The 25,196-nt window shown below is 42.9% G+C and overlaps 1 protein-coding gene across 1 annotated transcript in view; it reads right to left on the bottom strand.

Annotated features, from left to right (window-relative positions):
* LOC139545745 (transmembrane protein 161B) overlaps positions 1-24,770 on the bottom strand; it is a 29,044-nt gene extending 4,274 nt beyond the window's left edge. The window contains exons 1-11 of the mRNA XM_071353850.1: positions 24,554-24,770; positions 7,525-7,628; positions 6,398-6,481; positions 4,335-4,432; positions 3,970-4,126; positions 1,908-2,059; positions 1,430-1,490; positions 1,168-1,308; positions 728-841; positions 273-447; positions 53-149 (exon numbers count right to left, since the gene is read on the bottom strand). Coding sequence (XP_071209951.1) covers positions 53-149; positions 273-447; positions 728-841; positions 1,168-1,308; positions 1,430-1,490; positions 1,908-2,059; positions 3,970-4,126; positions 4,335-4,432; positions 6,398-6,481; positions 7,525-7,628; positions 24,554-24,556 — 1,186 coding nt within the window. The 5' untranslated portion in view covers positions 24,557-24,770. The remainder of the gene's footprint in view (positions 1-52; positions 150-272; positions 448-727; positions 842-1,167; positions 1,309-1,429; positions 1,491-1,907; positions 2,060-3,969; positions 4,127-4,334; positions 4,433-6,397; positions 6,482-7,524; positions 7,629-24,553) is intronic.
* Positions 24,771-25,196: the final 426 nt, after the last annotated feature.

Below are 25,196 nucleotides of genomic sequence, written 5' to 3'. Positions count from 1 at the left end.
ATGGTTAAATTTAATATATGAGCAATAATTTCTGATGATGTGCCAAACTCACCTAAGGTTTTTAGCAGCAAGGTTGTATGCAGCAACATCACTAAGGGTGCCACATACTGCAGTGCGATTACACATAGGTAGTAGAAAACACGGGCCACCTTGGAAGCAAAAGAAAAAAAGAGAACTTCCAGTCAAGAGGAACTCTTCAAACCCCATTTGTTTTATCATACTCTGCCCATCCGTCAAGGCCAAATGATTGGCCGACTCGAGGCGCCACTCACCATCTTCTGCAGGTCAACGGTGCTGATGCGTCCCGCCTCCTTCTTCATCTGCTCCACGCCCTTCTGGGCCAGGTTGAGGTAGGCCTGGAGGTGGTGCCTCATCATGGCCAGGCGCAGCACACACAGCAGCAGGATGGCCCACAACCGCAACGTGTCATAGGTCTCCTCAGTCATCCTGGTGAGGAGTCAGACACAGCAAGTGTGTGAGTGAGGGAGTGAGAGAGAGCGAGAGAGTGTGAGAGAGAGAGAGTGAGAGAGATGGGTGAAGGAAAAATAAGCCAACGCACGTCGATAATGTGAGAAGATGAGGTAGTGTGTGAGGGTATGAAAGCCAGGAGTGACAGGGAGAGGTGGAAAGAGACGTTACAGAGACGTGAAACTTTGCGAAGGCTTAATCCTTTGACCATGCATGTGGTTGGGAAAATGTACCGACAAACAAAACAAGGTGAACTTACAAAGGCATACTCTCCTTCCCCAGGGCAGGATTCAGGAGGTAGTCCTTGGTTATAGGCTTCACCCACAGCAGTACCATAATAAGAGGGGAAAGGAAGTTGATATGAAGCAAGGTCCTGGAAGAGAAGAACAAAATATATGGTCACACATTCTTGTCAGTAAAACGCTTTGCTTATCCAGGAGGAATGTGAATACTGTATGAGCACTATATGTTTATGGCATACTATCATCTACACTCATTGAGGACCGGCTAGTAGACCACATCACTTATTGGTTTATTCAGATCCACATTAGCTTTTGCCGAAGCAGCAACTATTCTTCCTGGGGTCCACAAAAAACAATAATTTAAACTCACACCTACTTCAACCAGACCATTTATGAATGGGACAACAGTGTAACTGCAGTGAGGGTAAGGAAGACAGGAGAGAAGAGAGGGACTCACTGTGTGACTTTGGCTGTGGTCAGGTTGAGGGCGTCCAGGTGCATTTGAGCCAATCGTAGGCCGGGGAAGGTGAGGAATGCACCAATCAGAGAGCAGAGCAAGGCCAGGATCAGCTTAAAGGTGAGTTTAGATATGGGACCCCTGGAGAAAGGAACAGACAGTTATACTGGGCTAAAGCGTACCTCACAGTCATACAACATGTGAAAACGCACACACACACACACACAGTCCATGAGTCAATTACATTAAAGCTCATACTTACTGGGACTCTAACCCCTGGTTTTCCAAAAACTGTGTGGCACTTTCAGAGAAATTTGCGAAACCTAGATTGAAATGAAAACACGATTCGATTTTCAAATTGGTCCTACAAAGTACAGAAAAATTACAATTACAGTACATTAGACAAAACAAATGGAATCTATTCCTCTAGTAACGGATTGAATCTATTCCTCTAATGTAGTGTTCTTTCACCCTGGTCCTAGGGAAGCACAGGGTTTGCAGGCTTTTGTTCTCTCTCATCACTAACACCCGCTAGTTAGATAGAACTTGATGTGTTAGTACTGGTCTGGAACAACAGCCTGTGGGCCCCACGGGTTGTACTCACTAGGAAGCAAACGCCAGTTGTCGTTTTCCATTACAAAATGTTTTGCTACGTTTTGTACTAATGAATAGGACCCAGGTGCAGGATGGAAGAGCACTGTGGGCTAGCCATACTGACAGATGGCTCATGGCCCACTCACCTGTCTCCAGGCCAAACTCCAGGTAGTTCTCAGTGACGATGAGGATGGCCATGGCTTTGACAAAGAAGAAGAAAGCGAAGGTGATGCAGAGCGAGCGCTCGCCACCTTCCTCCAGCTTGAAGTAGAAGGCCGTCAGGGAGAACAGGGTCTTACTGTGGGGCAGGGGAGTTAAGGGAAACGCCAGCAGAAACACACAACTCGTGAAATATAGCCTACTAATCATATTGCTGTGAGCCATGGCCGTGTAGAGACGTTTCTGGAGTAATGGTGGCGGCTCATTAACATAACGGACTCGAAGGATCAGAAGCACGCAACAGTACTGCGCAGTGACCCTGCAACAAGCATGCACGCACACAGTCTAGCTTCTCTCACTCTCTTAAGCAGCGGCTGTCACACATTACCATGGGGCTCAATGGGCCGGGCTTCCTCAGAACTAGAATGGTGTTTTCTGCGGTGCCTGGCTGCAGTGTTCCTAGCGGGCTAAGTAAGGACATGGCGTGCTTCTAGAGTTGCCTTGCATCTCCAAGGTGATGGAGCTCAGCCTTTATTCCACATAGCAATCTCTCAGGCCATTCTGAATGGGGAATCGTGGTAATGTAGGCAAGCCAATGGATTTGCCTTTTCCTGGGGGTCACAACCAGGATACTAAAGGCTGCATAAAAAAAAAAGAAGGTATCTGACAACTTAAGAGCTAGTTTCTCTCAAAGGAGCAATGAAACCCCATTATCAGAGCTCAGTGAGGCAGCTGCTAATGTTGCCCTAAATACTACTTGGGAAGCAGTCACAGAACGCAAGTGGCAAATTTCGATGCAGCATTTCAGCGAGAGCAGCTTTAGCCCACTTCGTTATACCATCACTGATTGTCAGGATAAATCTAGGCTAACCAACAGGCCACTCGATGGGATGTCTACCTGTCGTGCATTCAACTTCATCAACGCTTACCGAAACCCCTTTCTGTTAGGTGGAAATCACAGAGCTTGGGAAGAATCAGATGTTCCAATACCTCATACTGTAACTTCACAAAAAATGTAATCTGCTAAATCCATTCCAATTTGGCAGTTTTAAGATTCCATTCCATGGCTGAGGTGTGTTAAGTCGAGGTTAACACAACAGGTGCCCGGCTGCAGCCTCTGGCTCTTAACTTCTCCAAGAGGGTCGCCCGAGACGGGAATATGAAATCAAGTGTGCCATTAACACACACACCATCACATCACCATCTTCATCATCCACCTAGCCGTGCACCCCCTCCTCCACGTACCACCCCCTCCCAGTCACCTCTTTTCCCAAGCAAATCAGTCTGGTGGGTTGTGAAAATTGGGCCTCCAATCTTCCTCAGCAGGCATGCAGGAAATGGCATGCCTTCTGACCGCACTCAGCCAGGGAGCGTGGGAAAGATTGATCCCCGCGCACTGTGGCGGAGGATAATGCGTATGATTTGGTGACGCGTCGGCAGAAGAGAGTAGCAGGGAGGCATGTGGTGGCAGGCAGTGGCTGGAGCTGTGTCTGTCAGTTTACGGCTACTTACTGGCGTCTGCCTGCAGAAATGGAACCTGGGAACAATCAAGGCTCTCTCACATGTTGTTTTTACACTCTTGTAGACAAAGAGATGTTAACCGGCAACAGGTAGGGAACAAAAGGTAGGATTCTCAGTATGTGCACATGAGTGATTAAATGCAAGAACTCTAATGACATTTTACTAGGCCTTTTATGTTATCGTTTTTTGTTTTGTGGACGAAATAGGGGCGAGGTACGTTGAGCAGTGTGTAAATAAATAAATAGAACAGCAGAATGTGTACTATCGTGCATGTAATGTTGTCACAAGGGAGGAAAATAGTGTTCACTGTTCGCAGTAACGTCTTTGTTACGTAATAGACGTTTTCGCCATTAATGACTTGGCTTGTCAAACGTTGCCATTCGTTGAGATTGGGGTTCCACTGAAACCCCCGACATCCTCTAGACCTGGATCGCTGTTCAGCAGAACATTGTGACAAATGGATGTTATATAGAAGGAATGATCGAAAGAGAGAAAAACGTATTGGACGATGTACGGACTGAAGGATACATGACGAAGGCGAGGACGAGCAGGCACCACACCACGCTGATGTTCATCTCCCCAGAGGGCTGGGCCACTGTGTAGTACAGCTCGGTGATCAGATACACCACTGTGGCTGCCACTGTGAAGTCCACCAGCCACTGGAACTCTGGGAAGTAGTGCAAAGCTGCAGGAAACGAGCAGGAGGATGAAGAGGAGGATGACTGATTTATTAACTGTTCTGTTACTTGGTTGATTTATGACAGTATTTCTGGACTGTGATGATGTGCTCAGATACTGAATGACGAAGATTTGTTGAGGTTTAAGAGAGAAAACAAAACTGGTTATAAAGATATGAGGATAACTGAATGGTGTCAGTAGATATGGCCTCATACCTAACGTGTCCACTTCTGTGATGCACTTGGTCTCCAGCTGCAGGTCTATGTCCTTGGGAATGGTCAGAGGCTTGTTCTCTATGTGGCCATTGTTCCTCCTGGGACAAAAGACAGAGCACCAAATCAATACAAGACAGATATGGGGGAGAGAGAGACAGACATGTCCTATGTTGCAGGCAGGTGTACTCCACCTCTAAAACACGGGCACAGCAGAGAGTGCTAAATAAAAATCTACTGCTATCGTGTCAATTTACTGGCTGTCCTGACAGAAAAACACATCATATGCTGGACTATATCAAACTTAAATCTGTGTACTAGGTAATTTGGGCATCTGCGAGATGGCTAGCGTCATGGAGGTCACGAAAAACGTGACAAAATATTATGTGCGCACATTGATGCGACAGAAGGGCGCGTTGTGTTTCTTAGCGGTCAGATTGTCGCTAACTATGACAAGAAGCTGCCATGAGAGGAATCGTAGGTGGCTCATTTCAGCTCGTCGTATCTTTTTATCGATACAACGTCTAGTTGACTCATGTCAGGTCTACCCTAACATGGCAAAAATGTGCAAGCTAGCTAACAAACAACTGTAACCATGTATTTGAGAGACACCAAGTGCTCATTGTGCAAATGCATGTTTTCAATAAACATTTGGAGACTGAATATAGTTTACATGTTGTCAACAATCCAAGCCAACCCAGTATGTTTTGGCCCATAGTTGCACACGCGTCGGTTTTGTTTCTAAACAACCAACCAGTTTATTGTCAACCCAACCAAGGCGTACTGAGCACTGACGCTAGCTCTTTTGTAGTGCGGAGTAGGGCCCCATGTAATTCATAAGTCCAATATTTTGTCATAGAGCTACAGGGGGCAACATGCTGTACAGACTGCAGGAGCAGCACACGGCAGGGGCTGGGCCAGCTGTTCCTTGGACAAGCCAACCTTTCTATAGGGCCTCCGGGACACAGGGCAGTGTTTGTTCAGCCATGTGTGTGTGCTGGATTCAGAGGACAATACTATGGCAAGACACTGGGGCCAAACTTGAAATGTGTCCAAGGAATCTTTGGGGGACCTGACAGGAAAAAGTGCTCGTGGCTTCACAACAAAAGGACTCGAGGTGTGTGGCACTAGCAGTCCGTTTTTGAAGCGTAACACGGAACCCAAACCGGCTGTGCGATAAACTCAATGTTTATATCCCAGGACAAATTAGCTAGCAACAGCAAGCCAGCTAAATAGGAGAAATTAGCTAGCAAGTGCAAGCTAACTAGCCAAATTGCCATACATGTTTAATGCTTTTCGACCTGTCCCCAATTTAATGTCATTGGTCAAAGTTTGTTTTGATATTTTCACCTGCGTGTCGCGATCGCGTTTGGTGTGGGGGCGACACATTACATTTATTCACGATAGCGCACGTGCGCAGACGGTTTGGGTTCCGTGTCAGTAAACGTGGCGTCGAGCGCCAACCTGCATCACGGAGGCCTAGGAATTGGACTAGAACTACATAATGGCTCCAAGCAAGAATCTAGAAGATAAACTTCATAGGCTTCATTTTCAAATGTTTGAGAACATTTCACATTGCCAAACCTTGCTTTCTATTTAGGCTAAAAGGCATGAACACAAAATGGATGAGGAATAAATATCTACATAACATAGGTCTTATTTCAGAACTCGCCATAGTATCGCCATGACTTCTACCCGAAACCATTACATGGGTTTAGCCCTAAAGCTTGTTTTGTTGGGAGTCTTAAACTGCTGTTCATACACTACTGAAAGATGTCACCTGCATGGCCTGGACTGACCAACCATTCAAGGTTCTACCACCTCAACTCACTACCATAAGACAGCCAGAGACCATTCTAAGGCAAGCTTCACTCATAGGCAGAAGCAAACAAACAAAAGAAACATCAGTCCTCTCACTTCAAACAGGCCTTGAACAAGCCTCCTAAACACATCAGCTTAATCTCTCAACTGCCACGCCCGTGTTCACCATCTATCTCACAACGTCTGCCTTTCCTTCCTGCCTGATGAGAGGTGCCACTCGCTCCCCTCTGCCCCCCCCCCCTTACCGGTCTTTCTTGCTCTTAGTTTTTTGTTGCTTTCCGGCAAGGCTCCTCAACTCATCTTCCGTAGGGTGCTGGTACCACCGCAGACTGGGAAAGGAGGAGACAAGTGAGTAATCTAGGTAGCTTTAGAACTACACTAGTGGTCCTGGAGGGATGAAGGGTGGACAGGCTTTTACACATCAATCAATTAACTAACCAATACATCAGTTGGATTGTTGTTGTTTTGTGTTGTGCAAGAACAATATATTTACACAGGCTATGGCCCACTAGGACCAGTATTGGTGACGTAATACCTCACATACTCCAAAAAGTGAGCCCTTCTATTATTTGTGGTTCCAGGCCTTCATGATTGAAAATGATTAGGACCATCAATTGAGCAAACAATCTGGGTTTTGCGATAATTTACCTGAGAAAATACACACAAGACATCCCTCAAAGCATATTCAATGTATTCGAGACTACTAATACACCTATGACAAATACTTGCCAGAAGTTTACAAAGAGGGTAGTTAGTGTCCTTTGAGGACTGTACTTAAAACAAGAGCTAATTTAAGAGCAGCCTTTTGAAGACTAACATTTCACGCAAGCTCTAACTTTGTCACAAGCCCTGAGAGGCATAGGCGTGAGGGAGGGGTGGAGGGCTTGTTTTCATTCATTCATCTTTATTTATTTATTAGGGGAAACTTAATTGCGGATCTCTCTGAAGCAACACTGAGCCTCCTGTTTGGGCTAAAGTTTTTTGAAAAACACATCAACAGCCCCCTAGAAAAAAACAAGCACTGATGAATTATTAAGTGTTTTCTGGGGAGCTGTTTACCCAAAAACACATATCGCACTAATTAGAGGAAACGAGACGGGTGCATTATTTTTATTGCCCGTCCTCTCGGGTTGTCCCAATATTTGATGACGCCCTTTGGTCTATGCGACGCGACTTAAATTATTATTATTTTTATTCCCTTTCAGCAGACAACGAAAAAAGAGACTGTTTACAAATTGAGCAAATACTATTTTCCACATTGTTAAGACTTGAAATGAATTGTTCTGATGGGAAAACCACTGAGGAGATTAAATCATGGCTCTTAAAAGACACCATCAGAAACATTAATGTCAGGAACAGAGTTCTACATTACCTGCCACTGCAGAGTAGCCATCTTGCAAAGGAATAATGAGGTATGATCTTCTGAATTACACTGGCCATTACCATAGTAACCACCAGCTGCACACCGATCACACCCTGAGGGAGGGAAAACAAATCAAGTTATAATCTAATAGGAATTGGACAGATATGAAATACAGTACACACATACAGTTGAAGTCGGAGGTTTACATACACCTTAGCCAAATGCATTTAAACTCAGTTTCACAATTCCTGAAATGTAATCGTCGTAAAAATTCCCTGTCTTAGGTCAGTGAGGATCACCACTTTATTGTAAGAATGTGAAATGTCAGAATAAGAGAGAGAATAATTTCTTTCAGATGTATTTATTTATTTTATTACATTCCCAGTGGGTCAGAAGTTTACATACACTCAATTAGTATTTGGTAGCATTGCCTTTAAAATTTTAAACTTGGGTCAAACATTTGGGTAGCCTTCCATAAGCTTCCCACAATAAGGTGTGTGAATTTTGGCCCATTCCCGCTGACAGAGCTGGTGTAACTGAGTCAGGTTTGTAAGCCTCCTTACTCGCACATGCTTTTTCAGTTCTGCCCACACATTTTTAAATCGGATTGTGATGGCCAATCCAATACCTTGACTTTGTTGTCCTTAATCCATTTTTCCACAACTTTGGAAGTATGCTTGGGGTCATTGTCCATTTGGAAGACCCATTTGCGACCAAGCTTAACTTCCTGACTGATGTCTTGAGATGTTGCTTCAATATATCCACAATTTTTCTTTCTCATGATGCTATCTATTTTGTGAAGTGCACCATTCCCTCCTGCAGCAAAGTACCCCCACAACATGATGCTGCCACCCCCATGCTTCACGGATGGGATGGTGTTTTGGCTTGCAAGCATCCCCCTTTTTCCTCCAAACATAACGATGGTCCTTATGAACATACCAGTTCTATTTTTGTTTCATCAGACAAGAGGACATTTCTCCAAAAAGTACAATCTTTGTCCCCATGTGCAGTTGCAAACCGTAGTCTGGCTTTTTGATGGCGGTTTTGGAGCAGTGGCCTCTTCCTTGCTGAGCGGCCTTTCAGGTTATGTCGATATAGGATATAGGTTTTACTGTGGATATAGATACTTTTGTACCTGTTTCCTCCAGCATCTTCACATGGTCCTTTGCTGTTGTTCTGGGATTGATTTGCACTTTTCCCAACAAGGTACGTTCATCTCTAGGAGACAGAATGCGTCTCCTTCCTGAGCGGTATGACGGCTGCGTGGTCCCATGGTGTTTATACTTGCGTACTATTGTTTGTACAGATGAATGTGGTACCTTCAGGCGTTTGGAAATCACTCCCAAGGATGAACCAGACTCCAATTTGTTTTCTGAGGTCTTTGCTGATTTCTTTTGATTTGCCCATGATGTCAAGCAAAGAGGCACTGAGCTTGAAGGTAGGTCTTGATATACATCCACAGGTACACCTCCATTTGACTCAAATTATGTCAATTAGCCTATCTGAAGCCATGACATAATTTTCTGGATTTTTCCAAGCAGTTTAAAGGCACAGTCAACTTATTGCATGTAAACTTCTGACCCACTGGAATTGTGGTACAGGTAACTATAAGTGAAATAATACGTCGGTAAATAATTGTTGGGAAAATTAGTCATGCACACAGTAGATGTCCTAATCAACTTACCAAAACTATAGTTTGTTAACAAGAACTTTGTGGAGTGGTTGAAAAACGAGTTTTATCCACTATAATTGATCATTTCAATAAGCATTTTTCTACGGTTGGCCATGCTTTCCACCTGGCTACCCCTACCCCGATCAACAGCCCTCCACCCCCAAAAGCAATTCGCCCAAGCCTCCCCCCATTTCTCCTTCACCTAAATCCAGAAAGCTATTGTTCTGAAAAAGCTGCAACATCTGGAACCCCTACAAATCAGCCGGGCTAGACAATCTGGAACATCTTTCTAAAATGTTCTGCCGAAATTGTTGCAACCCCTATTACTAGCCTGTTCAACCTCTCTTTCGTATCGTCTGAGATTCCCATAGATTGGAAAGCTGCCGCGGTCATCCCCCTCTTCAAAGGGGGAGACACTAGACTAGAGGTCGACCGATTAATCGGAATGGCCGATTAATTAGGGCCGATTTCAAGTTTTCATTACAATACGTAATCGGCATTTTTGGACACCGATCACGGCCGAATACATTGCACTCCACGAGTAGTCTGCGTGGCAGGCTGACTACCTGTTATGCGAGTGCAGCAAAGAGCCAAGGTAAGGTGCTAGCTAGCATTAAACGTATCTTATAAAAAACAATCAATCTTAACATAATCACTAGTTAACTACATGGTTGGTGATATTACTAGTTTATCTAGCTTGTCCTGCGTTGCATATAGTCGATGCGGCGCCTGTTAATTTATCATTGAATCACAGCCTACTTCGCCAAACGGGTGATTCAACAAGGGCATTCGCAAAAAAAGCACTGTCGTTGCACCAATGTGTACTAAACCATAAACATCAACACCTTTCTTAAAATCAATACACAAGTATATAATTTTAAACCTGCATATTTAGTTAATATTGCCTGCTAACATGAAATTGTGTCACTTCTGTTGCGTTCTGTGCAACAGAGTCAGGGTATATGCAGCAGTTTGGGCCGCCTGGCTCGTTGCAAACTGTGTCAAGACTATTTCTTCCTAACAAAGACAGCCAACTTCGCCAAACGGGGGATGATTTAACAAAAGCACATTTGCGAAAAATGCACAATCATTGCACGAATGTACCTTACCATAAACATCAATGCCTTTCTTAAAATCAATACACAGAAGTAAACATTTTTAAATCTGCATATTTAGTTAAAAGAAATTCATGTTAGCAGGCAATATTAAAATAGGAAAATTGTGTCACTTCTCTTGCGTTCATTGCACGCAGTCAGGGTATATGCAACAGTTTGGACCTCCTGGCTCGTTGCAAACTAATTTGCCAGAATTTTACGTAATTATGACATAACATTGAAGGTTGTGCAATGTAACAGCAATATTTAGACTTTTTGGATCGGGTGGCATCCAAAAAGATAATACGTAACTGTACGTAAAAATACGTATTTCACTGAAAGAATAAACATTTTGTTTTCGAAATGATAGTTTCCGGATTTTACCATATTAATGACCTTGTAACTTGTTTGAACAGTCAGTATACCGAAAGAGATTTGAAAAAGGCCTGCGGTGTGAACAAGGTAGATGCAGTACCATGTGTATGGGATCCAACCTGTGGCCTTCACTTCTGATGAGAGCATCATTCATGTGGCTTTGGTATGCATGGTCTCTTGTAGTATTGGCACAACATGGATCATTTGTGCTTAATTTGATACAGCCTAGCCAAAGGTATACAGGGTGGAAGTGGTGGATTTGAGATTTGAGTATTAGTGCTGCATATTTTTTTTTTTGGGGGGGGTACAGTTACATATCACAATATTATTTTGAATACTATTACAGTGCATTCGGAAAGTATTCAGACCCCTTCACTTTGTCCAAATCTTGACTTGTAGTCAAATATTGATATACAGTATTCAGACCCCTTCCCTTTTTCCATTTTGTTTTTACATTACAGCCTTATTCTAAAATGGATTAAATTGTATTTTTTCCCCCTCATCCATCTTCACACAATACCCAATAATGACAAGGCAAAAACAGTTTAGAAATGCTAGCTAATTTATATATATATTTTAAACGCAAATATCACATTTACATAAGTATTTAGACCGTTTACTCAGTACTTTGTTGAACCAACTTTGGCAGCGATTACAGCCTCGTATCTTATTGGGTATGACACTACAAACTCGGCACATATGTATTTGAGGAGTTTCTCCCTTCTCTGCATTTCCTTCAACGTCATGTTGGATAGGGAGCGTCGCTGCACAGCTATTTTCAAGCCTTCCCAGAGAATTCCGAGCTCTGGCTGTGCCACTCAAGGACATTGAGATTGTCCCGAAGCCACTCCTGCGTTGTCTTGGATGTGTGCTTAGGGTCGTTGACCTGTTGGAAGGTGAACCTTCGCCCCGGTCTGAGGCCCTGCGCACTCTTGAGCAGGATTCCATCAAGGATCTCTGTACTTTGCTCTGTTCATCTTTCCCTCAATCCTGACCAGTCTCCCAGTCCCTGAAAAACATCCCCACAACATGATGCTGCCGTCACCATGCTTCACCGTAGAGATGGTGCCAGGTTTCCTCCAGACGTGACACTTGGCATTCAGGCCAAGGAGTTCAATCTTGGTTTCATCAGACCAGACCTTGATTCTCATGGTCAGACTCCTTCAGGTGCTTTTTGGCAAATTCCAAACGGGCTGTCATGTGCCATTTAATGAGTTGCTTCCGTCTGACCACTTTACCATAAAGGCCTGATTGGTGGAGTGCTGCAGAAATGGTTGTCCTTCTGGAAGGTTCTCCCATCTCCACAGAGGAACTCTGGAGCTCTGCCAGAGTGACCATCGGGTTCTTGGTCACCTACCTGACCAAGGCCCTTCTCCCCCAATTGCTCAGTTTGGCCAGGCAGCCAGCTCTATGAAGAGTCTTGGTGGTTCAAAACTCCTTTCATTTAAGAATGGTGGAGGCCACTGTGTTCTTGGGGACCTTCAATGCTGCAGAAATGTTTTGGTACCCTTCCCCAGATCTGTGCCTAGATACAATCCTGCCTGAGTGCTACGGACAATTCCTTCGACCTCATGGCTTGACATGCACTGTCAATTGTGGGACCTTATATAGACAGGTATCTGCCTTTCCAAATCATGTCCAAATCAGTTGAATTTACCACAGGCGGACTCCAATCAATTTGTAGAAACATCAAGGATGATCAATGGAAACAGGATGCACCTGAGCTCAATTTCCAGTCTCATAGCAAAGGGTCTGACTACTAGTAAATCAGGAATTTCTGTTTTTTTCTGTTTTTTTATTATTATTATTTGTAAACCTTTCTAAAAACCTGTTTTCGCTTTGTCATTATGAGGTATTGTGTGTAGATCGATTACATGTTTACTTCATCAGTTTTAGAATAAGGCTGTAAGGTAAAAAAATAAAGGGAAAAGGGTCTGAATACTGTATATCAATATTTGACTACAAGTCCAGTGCTTTCCATAAGCACCGGTCCAGTATTTTCCACCTTATAAATTAACTAGGCTTTTAATTTAAACGTTTCAATTTGCTAGTCAGAAAAGTCTGTAAAGCCTTCTCCCGCTAGAATGAACAATTTGCATCTTCTAGTGATCTATTGACAGGACATGTGCCTTTCCGTCACAAAGCGAGCGATGACAGGAAACTACTGCTCTTTGTCCTGCCTCTCTTTACCTGTGTTGTGTTTTTTGCAATGTGGTTGGCTGCACTCACATTTATTTTCACGAATGGAGAGCATGATGCTTCTTCATCGTCTCATGTGAGTGAATTTACACATCCCATGTAAGTGTTAACGATGAGTTCTAATCCACTTAAATTATTATAATAATTTATCTTCTTTCGCGTGTATCATAGGTCTTTAACCAGCCACTGAGTCGGGGCACAGAGGCTATTTACTGTTCCTTGATTGACAACCGAACTTGTGTTGACTAGTTTATAAAAAGGTGTCAAACTGACTGAATAAGGGGCCTCCCGAGTGGCGCAGAGGTGTCACTACAGACCATGAGGGGTGCACAATTGGCCTAGTGTCGTCCGGGTTTGGCCGGCCGGAATGTCCTTGTCCCATCGCGCTCGAGCAACTCCTGTGGCGGGCCGGGAGCATGCACATTGACTTTGATCGCCCGTTGTACAGTGTGTCCTCAGACACATTGGTGCGGCTGTCTTCCGGGTGACAGACAATGCTGCGAACATGAAGGATGCTTGGTCTAAAGTGGAGGAGTACTACCCATTGGCTGTGCTGCTCATGCATTGAATCTGCTCCTCAAGGACATCATGGCACTGAAAACACTCTACAAGAGAGCCAAGGAAATGGTTAGGTATTTGAAGGATCATCAAGTTATAGCAGCAATCTACCTCACCAAGCAAAGTGAGAAGAATAAGAGCACCACATTGAAGCTGCCCAGCAACACCCATTGGGGTGGTGTTGTCATCATGTTTGACAGTCTCCTGGTGGGGAAGGATTCTCCAAGAAATGGCCATATCACAGTCTGCCGATATGGACAGCCACATCAAGAGGATCCTTCTGGATGATGTATTTTGGGAGAGAGTGGTAAGCAGCCTGAAACCTATAGCAGTGGCCATTGCACGGATTGAGGGAGACAATGCCATCCTGTCTGATGTTCAGACTCTGCTTGCAGATGTAAGAGAATAAATCCGTACTGCCCTGCCCACTTCACTGTTTCTCCAAGCAGAGGAAGTTGCAGTTCTGAAATACATCAAAAAGCGTGAAGCTCATACATGTTGTACCCCAAGTATGCTGGCAAGAGCATCCTGTCTGATGCAGAGAACAACAAGGCCAATGTTGTCATCACTACCGTGTCTCGCCACCTCGGCCTGGATGAGGGCAAGGTTCTTGGCAGTCTGGCGAAGTACACTTCCAAGCAAGGTCTTTGGGATGGAGATGTAATATGGCAGTCGTGCCAACATATTTCCTCAGCCACCTGGCGGGAGGGACTTTGGGGATCTTTGGGGAAGGCAACCAAAGCATTAATATTTCTGTTAATTCCTATATATTCCCAAGGAAAGTTTCCACCTCTGAATATTCCCCAAAATGTGCAACCCTAGGAGTAACTAACATTTTGTTGATCCATCCTCATGTTTTCTTATCACAGCCATTAAACTCTGTAATTGTTTAAAAGTCACCATTGCCCACATGGCGAAATCCTTGAGCGGTTTCCTTCCTCTCCGGCAACGAAGTTCAGAAGGACGCCTGTATCTTTGTAGTGACTGGGTGTATTGATACACCATCCAAAGTGTATTTAATAACTTCACCATATTCAAAGGGATATTTAAAGTCTGCTTTTTTTGTTTTACTCATCTACCAATAGGTGCCCTTCTTTGCAAGGCATTTGAGAAGGAAAAAAATGGTTTTTGTGGTTGAATCCTTGAACTATAGACATTTAAGCTTCTCATTTTTAATACATTTGTAAAAATGTCTAAAAACATAATTCCACGTTGACATGATGGGTTATTGTGTGTAGGTCAGTGACGCAACATTTTAAATTCAACCATTTGAAGGAAAAGGAAACCGCACACTGCTCTTGATAGTATCACTGATCTTTAATAAGCTTAACGTATCGGCCTCACGGCCTTCGTCAGAGCTTTTGTAATTTAAAAAAAATGTGCACCCTTATGTAGACCTAGCCCCACCCACATCCGTTCCACACATCGAAGGGGGTTGGAGGCGAAGGAAAAACAAATAAGTGCTACCAAATATAACAATATGCATTCCATAAATATTACAAAAGTGTAGAAATAAGACGTATTAAACACGTCTGTAAAACCACGATGAGGACATAGCAAGTTTTCATTAGTCATTGGGTACATCGTACGACAAACATCAGAGTAATCTTAAATAGGGACATAATTCATGTTCAAATTCACAACGTAACATACATAGGCATTTCATCATTAAGTCCTTTAGGAACTAATGTCTGGAGGGTGAAAATCCAAAAACATTCTCTTTTACTCAGAGTATTATTAATATCACCTCCCCTGTCTGATATCTTAACTTTCACTATGCCACAAAATCTAAAAAAAGGTAGAAATGTCATGCTTCAGGTACAGCGACTGGATAATCCCTGTCGTTTCTCCTGATCGAACTTTTATGTTCACCAATTCTCTGTTTGACAGAGCGGGAGGTTTCAACCATTTAAAATTCAGGCTGTATCACAACAAAATGTTGAAAAAGTCAAGGGGTGTGAATACTTTCTGAAGGCACTGTATATGGCATTATTAAATATATTGATATAGGCCTACTGATTTGATTAAAGTGTCGACTGCTGCTTTCTGTGTAGCAAAGCCAATGTTTAACACCTGCTTCCTTTTTCAATCGTACCTTTAAAACCCTTTCCCTCCAATTCTATATTGTTTCTCAACAGGGAATCAATGTTTACGACAGAATCTATGCTCTTGACAGAACACAACCTTTATTCTTAGGTTTTTGCAACAATACATTTAATTGAAAGACTCGTTTTTCAGACTAGATTACTAATCAACCGCCTTCCCTCAAAGTCCCACCCACAGTGATTGACAGGTCTGAAACTCTACCAATGCTGTGACTCACAAACATCCTGCCCCCTCCCCTGACAATCCCACACAGAGTGAATGATTGACATGCCAAACTGTTAAAAGGGATTATTCACCCAAATTACAAAACAAAATTGGTTTCCTTAAGTGTCCACAGCAGCAGAGCCAATAAAATACATAATTTGAATTACAAACATCAGTGTGGCAATTTATATATCTTGCAGTAAAACATTAACTATGGCTTTAATCTCAAAATAGATTTAATGTTAAAAAAGGTTACCTTAGAAAACACCCCCGATCATATAGGCGATATCCAACACAACTCACACTGAATTCATACATTTTCAGTCATTTTAAAGTTGTCTTTCTACTCAATACACAACTCATTTGACAACGCTGGGAGGTAAAGTCGTTGAAGTATTTAATAATTTAGTTGTGTATTTCGTGTGGAATCAAGACAGACGTAAGCAAAATACAGCTTCTTCTTTAATAACTCCCTGGCTGGCTACTTTTTCTAGTTGGCTGGCTACTCCATGTACGCCTACTTACAGAAAACACTGTTAGGAAAGAGAAAGGGGGATACCTAGTCAGTTGTACAACTGAATGTATTCAACTGAAATGTCTTCCGCATTTAACCCATCCCCTCTGCTAGGTCGGCCGTACCTGCGCCAAAACTATAGCTTGTTGTCCATCTTTTTAAATAGTGAGCCAACGTGTTTTCAGCACTTTGATTTCCCTGACTGATCAAAACTCGTTTCTCTGCAGCAGACATATGTTAGGAACATCAAATCGCAATACATATAGAATCATGAAAATAGCAATATCGGCACCAAAGTAAAGAGATAATATCGTATAGTGAGGTTACTGGCAATATATATTTAAAAAAATATTAATTTTGCAGTGTGACATTAACAAACAATGCGGGACCGTGTTTCTCAGTTGCTCAATGCACTTGCAACGTCAGGGTTGTGGGTTGGATTCCCATGTGGGACCAGTATGGGGGAAAGAAAATGTATGCACTCTCACTACTGTAAGTCACTCTGGATAAGAGTGTCTGCTAAATGACTAAAATGTACAGTACTGGGCCTAGACTACATAGGCCTAGACTGCATAGGCCTAGAGATTATGGTGTGGCTGTTCATAGCCTACTATTTTTTGCAACACGTCTTATTAAAACTGTGCAAAGCACTGCAAAATCACTGTAAAGCAAAGAATGGAAGTCGTGTTTACGTTTGATTAGATTACATCAATTTGGGAAGGGTACACCAACTTCTACAATGACCTTTAACTGAGTTGAGATAGGGACAGGTAAGAGTGGAAAGCGGGGTTAGTTGTCCCTCAATGTCATTTCTCCTTCTTGTCATCCCGACCAAAACATGAGAGTAAAGATAAGCTTACTTTCCTAAAAACCCGCAGATATTGCAGGTCATAACCAATGTAAAAAAAAAAAAAAAGCTGGCACTGAGCAAATTTCAGGTCTGCCGAGAGCAAAACTTGAACATTGTGAAAATTGTGTGCAACTTCCAGCACGCATTTACTGAGAAATTGTCAAAGACTCCAGCCACCCTAGTCATAGACTGTTCTCTCTGCTACCGTGCGGTACCGGAGCGCCAAGTCTAGGTCCAAGAAGCGTCTAAACAGATTCTACCCCAAGCCATAAGACTCCTGAACAGCTAATCAAATACCTATCCAGACTATTTGCATTTTAGTCCTTTGAAGATAACAGGTTACGGGCTGTTAGGGAAGAAACTGAACAAATCATTATTGAAACAATTTCCTGAGCCACTAATAAGAGTTGTAGTGTAGCATGTGTTTTCAGACATGAGTTTGAACCAACTTTGTGCAGGAGACAAACTCAATAACACGAGGGATTGTTAGAGAAATAATATTAGGAAACAATTAGATACGGCTTAGTAAGCAACTTACGAGAGTACACATTAACTCACCGTCAACTGAAGTACACTCCAATAAAAAAAAGGGGTCTCTAAGATACCCATTTAGGACCGTTAATACTGTACAATGCAGAATCGCTCATACACACTCCCCCTGAAAGTCTAACAATTTGTCCACTGTCATTTCCAACAATGAAGTAGGCTACACAGCAGCAAAGTGCACTTCTTCAGTTACGATATACAACTGCAGTAACAAAGAAGTGAGACCGTTAAATGTTTTTATTGGTACATTTGAGGCACTTGCAAGAACGGCCATCAGTGGCAATAAAAAGAAAATGTGCGACTCTCAGCACCTATGATGCTCATCTGAGAACAAGCAGCACTCAACGGTGGAAAGCTGTTCCTGTGATAGCCAGCTTAAGCTTTAGCACAGGGGATTCAATTTCAACCCTTACGGATCAATACTCTTTTAAACAGACTGGGTAGTATCATTCATATCGTGCTGTTACTTTACACGCTCAGTGTAGGGTAGTCCAACTTTTACCATAATAAGTGGGCTTAGCCATATCAGCACGTACTCATGTGGATGCGCGCCCGCATACACAAACAAATGTAGGCCTTTGAATAGCACTAAATCTTACCCACATTTTTGTCATTTGAATAATGATCGAGTCGAGTTGTTGTCAAACTGACGAAAACGGTGGGCCATTGTGGTCAACAAAATGACCTTTCACACGCCACATTTGTATGCCTCATTAACCTATAGTAAATATAAAATCACTGACTTCTATGTGCAAACATACATAGCCTTGTCCTACCAACATATTTTTCTGCATAACATCCTATTCTCTTCCCAACAGCAGAAATATGACAAACATACAGTACGAGTCAAAAGTTGACACATCTACTCATTCAAGTTTTTTTAAACTATTTTCTTCATTGTAGAATAATAGAAGACATCAAACCATGAAATAACACATGGAATCATGTAGTAACAAAAAAAAAGGGTTAAACAAATCAAAATATATTTTATATTTGAGATTCTTCAAAGTAGCCACAATTTGCCTTGATGACAGCGTCGCATACTCTTGGCATTCTCTCAAATCAAAATCAGTCACATACACATATTTAGCAGATGTTAGTGAGGGTGTAGCGAAATGCTTGTGTTTCTAGCTCCAACAGTGCAGTATTATCGAACAAGTAATATCAAAAATGTCACAACACACACAAATCTAAAGTAAGGAATGGAATTAAGAATATATAAATATTTGGACGAGCAATGTCAGAGTGGCAAAAACTAAAATACAGTAGAATAGAATACACTACATACATATGGAGATGAGCAATATAAATATGTACATTTCATTAAAGTGGCCAGTGATTTAAGTCTATGCAGCAGCCTCTAAGGTGCTAGTGATGGCTGTTCAGCAGTCTGATTGACTTGAGATAGAAGCTGTTTCTCAGTCTCTCTGTCCCAGCATTGATGCACCTGTACTGACCTCGCCTTCTGGATGATAGCGGGGTAAACAGGCAGTGGCTCGGTTGGTTGTTGTCATTGATGATCTTTTTTGCATTCCTGTGACATTGGGTGCTTTAGGCGTCCTGGAGGGCAGGTAGTTTGCCCCGGTAATGTGTTGGGTAGACCGCACCACCCTCTGGAAAGCCCTGCGTTTGTGGGCGTTGCAGTTGTACCAGGCAGTGACACAGCCCGACAGGATGCTCTCAATTGGGCATCTTTAAAAAAGTTTGTGAGGGTCTTAGGTGCAAGGCAAATTTCTTCAGCCCCCTGAGGTTGAAGAGGCACAGTGGAGAAGCTTTCCACCTTCTCCACTGCGGTCCAGTCGATGTGGAAAGGGGGGTCCTCCCTCTGCTTTTTCCTGAAGTCCACGATCTCTTTTGTTGACATTGAGTAAGAGGTAACTTTCCTGGCACCACACTCGCAGGGCCCATAGCTCCTCCCTGTAGGCTGTCGCATCATTGTTGGTAAACAAGGCCTCCTACTGTTATGTCGTCTGCAAAATTGATGATTGAGTTGGAGGTGTGCGTGGTGAGGTAGTCACCTGGAATGCATTTCAATTAACAGGTGTGCCTTGTTAAAAGTACATTTGTGGAATTTATTTCCGTAATGCGTTTGAGCGAATCAGTTGTGTTGTGACAAGGTAGGGGTGGTATACAGAAGATAGCCCTATTTGGTAAAAGACCAAGGCCATATTATGGCAAGAACAGCTCAAATAAGCAAAGAGAAATGACAGTCCATCATTACCTTAAGACATGAAGGTCAGTCAATCCGTAAAAAAGTTTCTACAAGTGCAGTCGCAAAAACCATTAAGCGCTATGATGAAACCGTCTCATGAGGACCGCCATAGGAAAGGAAGACCCAGAGTTACCTCTGCTGCAGAGAATAAGTTCATTAACGTTAACTGCACCTCAGATTGCAGCCCAAATAAATGCTTCACAGAGTTCAAGTAACAGACACATCTCAACATCAACTGATCAGGGGAGACTGCGTGAATCTGTCTTTCATGGTCAAATTGCTGCAAAGAAACCACTACTAAAGGACACCAATAAGAAAAGACTTGCTGTAGCCAAGAAACATGAGCAATGGACATAAGACCGGTGGACATCTGTCCTTTGGTCTGATGAGTCCAAATGTGAGATTTTTTGGTTCCAACCTCCGTGTCTTCTTTAGATGCAGAGTAGGTGGACGGATGATCTCCGCATCTGTGGTTCCCACGGTGAAGCATGGAAGAGGAGGTGTGATGGTGTGGGGGTGCTTTGCTGGTGACAGAGTCAGTGATTTATTTAGAATACAAGGTACACTTAACCAGCATTGCTACTACAGCATTCTGCAGCGATTCACCATTCCATGTATGGATCTTAGTGGGACAATCATTTGTTTTTCAACAGGGCAATGACTCAACACACCTACAGGCTGTGTAAGGGCTATTTGACCAAGAAGGAGAGTGATGGAGTGCTGCATCAGAGGACCTGGCCTCCACAATCACCACACCCTCAACCCAATTGAGATGGTTTGGGAAGAGTTGGACCACAGAGTGAAGGGAAAGTAGCCAACAAGTGCTCAGCATATGTGGGAACTCCAAGACGGTTGGAAAAGCATTCCAGTTCGTTGAGAGAATGCCAAGAGCGCGCAAAGCTGTCATCAACGCGAAGGGTGGCTACGGGTTGCACCTCCGTCACTCGGTGGCATCATTGCCATTGTTATCAACATTCTACAGACCCCGCAGCCACATTGGTGACCAAAGTAGAACAGGGGCTCATTACTTTGAACAGGAGCTAATGACTGCCCAGGGATGTGGTCAAGTTACTAAACCTTTCGTCCGAATCGAGTCCCAAGTCCCCTGTGCTCGAGTCCAAGTCCGAGTCAACAATGGTCAAGTCACGAGTCGTGTCACAAGTCCCTTTGACTGAAGTCCGAGTTCCAGTGCTCGAGTCACTGGGTCCACATTAACTCAAAATAAAGTCATTTTTCCATTTAGACAGTGTTGCTATCCCTTTCCCTTCTTCTGTGGCACCAAATGTTTGCATAAAGGCTAACGATAATGTTACCAGGGCCACGTTCCGTTGCAAAATGTTCTTGAACGTTGCAGATAGACATTACATGAATAGAGGTGATGTTATTCCGTATTCAAAAATGTCAGACACGCGTTTGTTCAACATCATGACTGAACAAGGTGTAGCCTAAACAAATGGTTAACGGTCCGCAAGTACCCTAATTTTAGAACAGCCCCACCGCCAATCCATTTAAAAAAATTTAAAAAAGTGCCGTTATTATGGGTCATATCTTTTGAACGGTAAGGGCTACAAGCAAGACGTTTTCTCTGATGAAAATAAGGAGACTTGGCTGCATTGACTACAGAACCTGGCTATGAAATGCAGTGGGGAAAGTGGGAGGGTTGAACGAGACTACAAATCCAAAGACGGCCTACTTTCTATACTGAAGGGAGAGAAAACATAGCTAAACTGTTGTTTTACTATTAAGCTCAATGTTGCTCGTTTTTAATTTCGTAAAGCAGCTGGTGCTTCTTAACCAAGCAAAGGGTAGCTAACTAGAAGGCTGGTGGTGACTGAATAGCTACTGGGAAACAAGAGTTTCCTGCGAGATGTATATAATCAGAGCCGGAGCGGAGACTGTCTGCCCATACTCAACGCTTGCGCTGCGCATATATGCAGCTAATATTGATTGTGCTTATCACTGAAAAGCTCTCAATCTCTCCAAAAACTATTTTCCAGCCCATTTAGTAGTCAGATTTTAGTCACAAAGAATTTTGTCTAGTCTCGTTTTAGAAAAATCATTTTTGATTTGTTATAGTTTTTTCTGGGTCCATTTAGTCAGCGATAGTCTTGTCAATTACCATGGAAAGAGTGGTGTTAACGAATATTTTAGTCACTATTTTTGTTGATGAAATTAACACTGGCTCAGAATACATCAAGAAGCCTTGGACAACTGAGACTGCCTTTTCCATCAGCTGGGAGACTGCTACCCTGAGAGAAAATTGTAGGGGAAGGGGAAGAATTGTAGGGGAAGAAATGTGAGTGAAAGGGTGACTTTTATAGTGTTTCTACTGTGCATTTTATGGCTAATTTTACCTCACTTTCCCCTCTAAGAGTACTCTAGTGCAGAATCTACTGATGTAGCACCATCTTGAGGCTCTGTGAGCAGAAAATAAGAGAAATTTAGTGTTTTAAGTTCACTGGTTTCCTGATTCTGACCTGACCACTGAATCTGTTGGGATTTGGTCAACAGATTGACTATTACTGGATTTGAGAGAGGGAACAGAGATATGGGTAGAGAATGCGGAAGATGGAGGGAATAGATGCGTGTGTGTGTGCGGGGGGGGGGGTGACTGGAATTTGGGAGACCCCAGGCAGGCATCACACAGCATGCACTCTTAAAGCTAAAGTCAATACCTCCACTAGAGTCACAGAGGGGGGAGTAGGACCCATAATGTTGCAATTTACTCTTCTGACATCTGACATCATGAGAAATGTGACCTCTGGTATCTGACAATAACAGGCAGGATGGAATTTCTCAGACTCTTGGATGTACAGGGTATATAGGTCAAACACACACTAACACACAGTTGGGTCGGTCTTGAACATTCTCCATAGGGTACTCTAGGAGTCCCAAGCCTGGGGAAATTGAACATCAGCATGGGCTCTCTTATCTTCCCCAGTCCCCACGACCCCATCCACACAGGGGCCAAATGAAGGCCAAGGGGGGGGGGGGGGGGCACAGGGGAGATAAACACCTCAGAGCTCAATCACCCCCAACAGGCGGCCTGCCATCTTGCCCCTGCAACCAACTGGACACCAGAGAGGGGAGCCCATCTCCACTGCCCCCTGCTCTCTGGTTAAGCTGACAGTTGGTGGAAAGCTTCAAGGTTTCCCTGCCTGGAAATGGTACTCACTACTAGCAATATGGATTCACAGAGAAAACATACAAGAATATCAAAGTCAGTCAAATAATTCTGTGTAGATCAATATCACTTGTGAATAATAGACAATAATGGTGTGCTACAAGGGCACTGATTGATTATTGTTAGGCTATTATCCATCTACTATTGAGCAGCCATAGTGCACCCCCTTAAAACAGCGTACTACAGCCACCTTACCTGTGAATCGTGGGCCAACAGCATGAGAGCTGCAAGCACAGGTAAGGCAAATCAGTGACTTTCTGACTGTGTCCCACTGACCATCACAAATGACAATGTAGCCTAACAGTTTATCTAAATGTCCAATCTGAATTGCCCAGGCATCATAAGACATAAATGCCATTAAAAAAAGGTATCTCCATTATGTTAGAAATGTGTTATAAGCTGCTTATAATTAGCATATCAAAGACCAAACTCCGTGGGTGAGTACATCCTTAAAAGTGACAGCAAAGTATCCTAAATCTCACACCTGTGCTTCCGTTACTCACAAATGAACCATGAGTGCTTTCAAGTCCCTTTTTTAAATTGCAATGAATTCCAGCACTATCTGAAAAAGATAAGGCGCTTGGTGTAACCTAACTACTAAATTAAGAATTATCCTTATCCGCAAACCTAGGCCTATAGTTCAGGAGACCTTATGATAACACACAATTCACCTAAACATAAATGGACATCAAAAGTAAATCTAAATTTAGATCAGAGATGGTAGGCCCATCTCTTCCCATTCAGAATGTTTTAAATTGTACTGTTCGGTCTTCGGTAGTACATTTTAATTTTAGAACACGCCAAGGGATTGTATGGCATCTGATCCTACTTTTATGTTACATCGTGTTGTACATTCGGGGGCCATACAACGTATAACTTGAGGAGTTTAAAGTTATTCTTAACAGATTAACCTGGGGATTTAGCAAGCATTACCAGTACCATAATATTATAAGAGACAAAAGTACGAGGGACATACAGTGTATGGCTGATCAAATGCAATATCACAACATGGCAAGTTAGAAAATAACCCACAAGCATACCGCCTCGCGGAGGGCATTCTGAGGTCAAAACGAGTGGTCTATCTAGAGGTGAGAAACACCTTTCCCTACCTGCACATTCTCAATGATTGACATAAGCAAAGTGAACATGGCAAGCTAGCAAGGTTCTAGTTGTTCGCTGAGCATCACGAACGCCAAATTCTCCAGCAATCTAAGTACTTGTCAGAATAAGATGGATAAAAACATTGGCTAGCTACTAATAGTAACTAATTGGAGTTCACTGCACAGGTGTTTGAGGTTCGATAGCTACCTGCCGGTAGGTAGCTAACATGCTAACCTAACGTCAGCTACCTAGACTTGAAACTAAACATGCAATATTACATCTGGTTGTGAAACTTCATTATATATTATAAAGTTCTGCATCAAGAGCTAGTGCTGCAGCATATGTGTAATATTATCTAGCTAGTTAGCTGGTTGCTCTCTGATATCAAGCTAACGGCTAACTGGTGTGGCATAGAATACTCACCATGTTGATGCAGTTGTGCTGAAATGGACTTAACGCCGACAACTGTCACACTAAGCTCCCCGAGTCGGAAATCGAGCGGCGCGGAGCACATAAGCCTTTCTGAAGTTGGTGATAGTTAAGATTAATTAATTTATAAATCAAACTGCTGCAATTATATTTCAATGACCAATTCATTCAAGCTCGGTTCCCAAGTGTTTTCAACTGCAGTAGAGGTCACGCTAAGACTCTGGGTATATAGGCGTCTCTGGATATGCCTGTTTACAGTGTGATTTATGTGGGCGTTACTTTCTTTTAAACAAAAGCCTGGCGCATTGCATTTCATATGGATATCTTTAATGTAAACCCATATTTACGGACAATGAAATATGGCATACTTTCTATTGTAATGTATGGATTTTATTTAGGCATTTTAGAACACAATAAATGTACCTAAGGACCCCTAGAACGGAAGACCTGAAGGTACACGTGACTTTTCTTTTCACCAGTCTATCAACGGATGAGAAACCCAGCAAGGTCTGAATGTTAAAACTAAAGAAGAATGTGCAGTGTTTTAGAAATGTTTTATTTGGCAGGTGAACATTTTCTGGTATTTGCCTATTACGAATTTGAAATAGCCTCATGCGCTACAGTGGGTTATACTACT

Source organism: Salvelinus alpinus, chromosome 19 (assembly GCF_045679555.1).
Source record: "Salvelinus alpinus chromosome 19, SLU_Salpinus.1, whole genome shotgun sequence".
In the NCBI taxonomy this organism is placed as follows: domain Eukaryota; kingdom Metazoa; phylum Chordata; class Actinopteri; order Salmoniformes; family Salmonidae; genus Salvelinus; species Salvelinus alpinus.
Note: the sequence above shows the minus strand (reverse complement) of the source record. Positions and strands in the feature narration are given on the sequence as shown.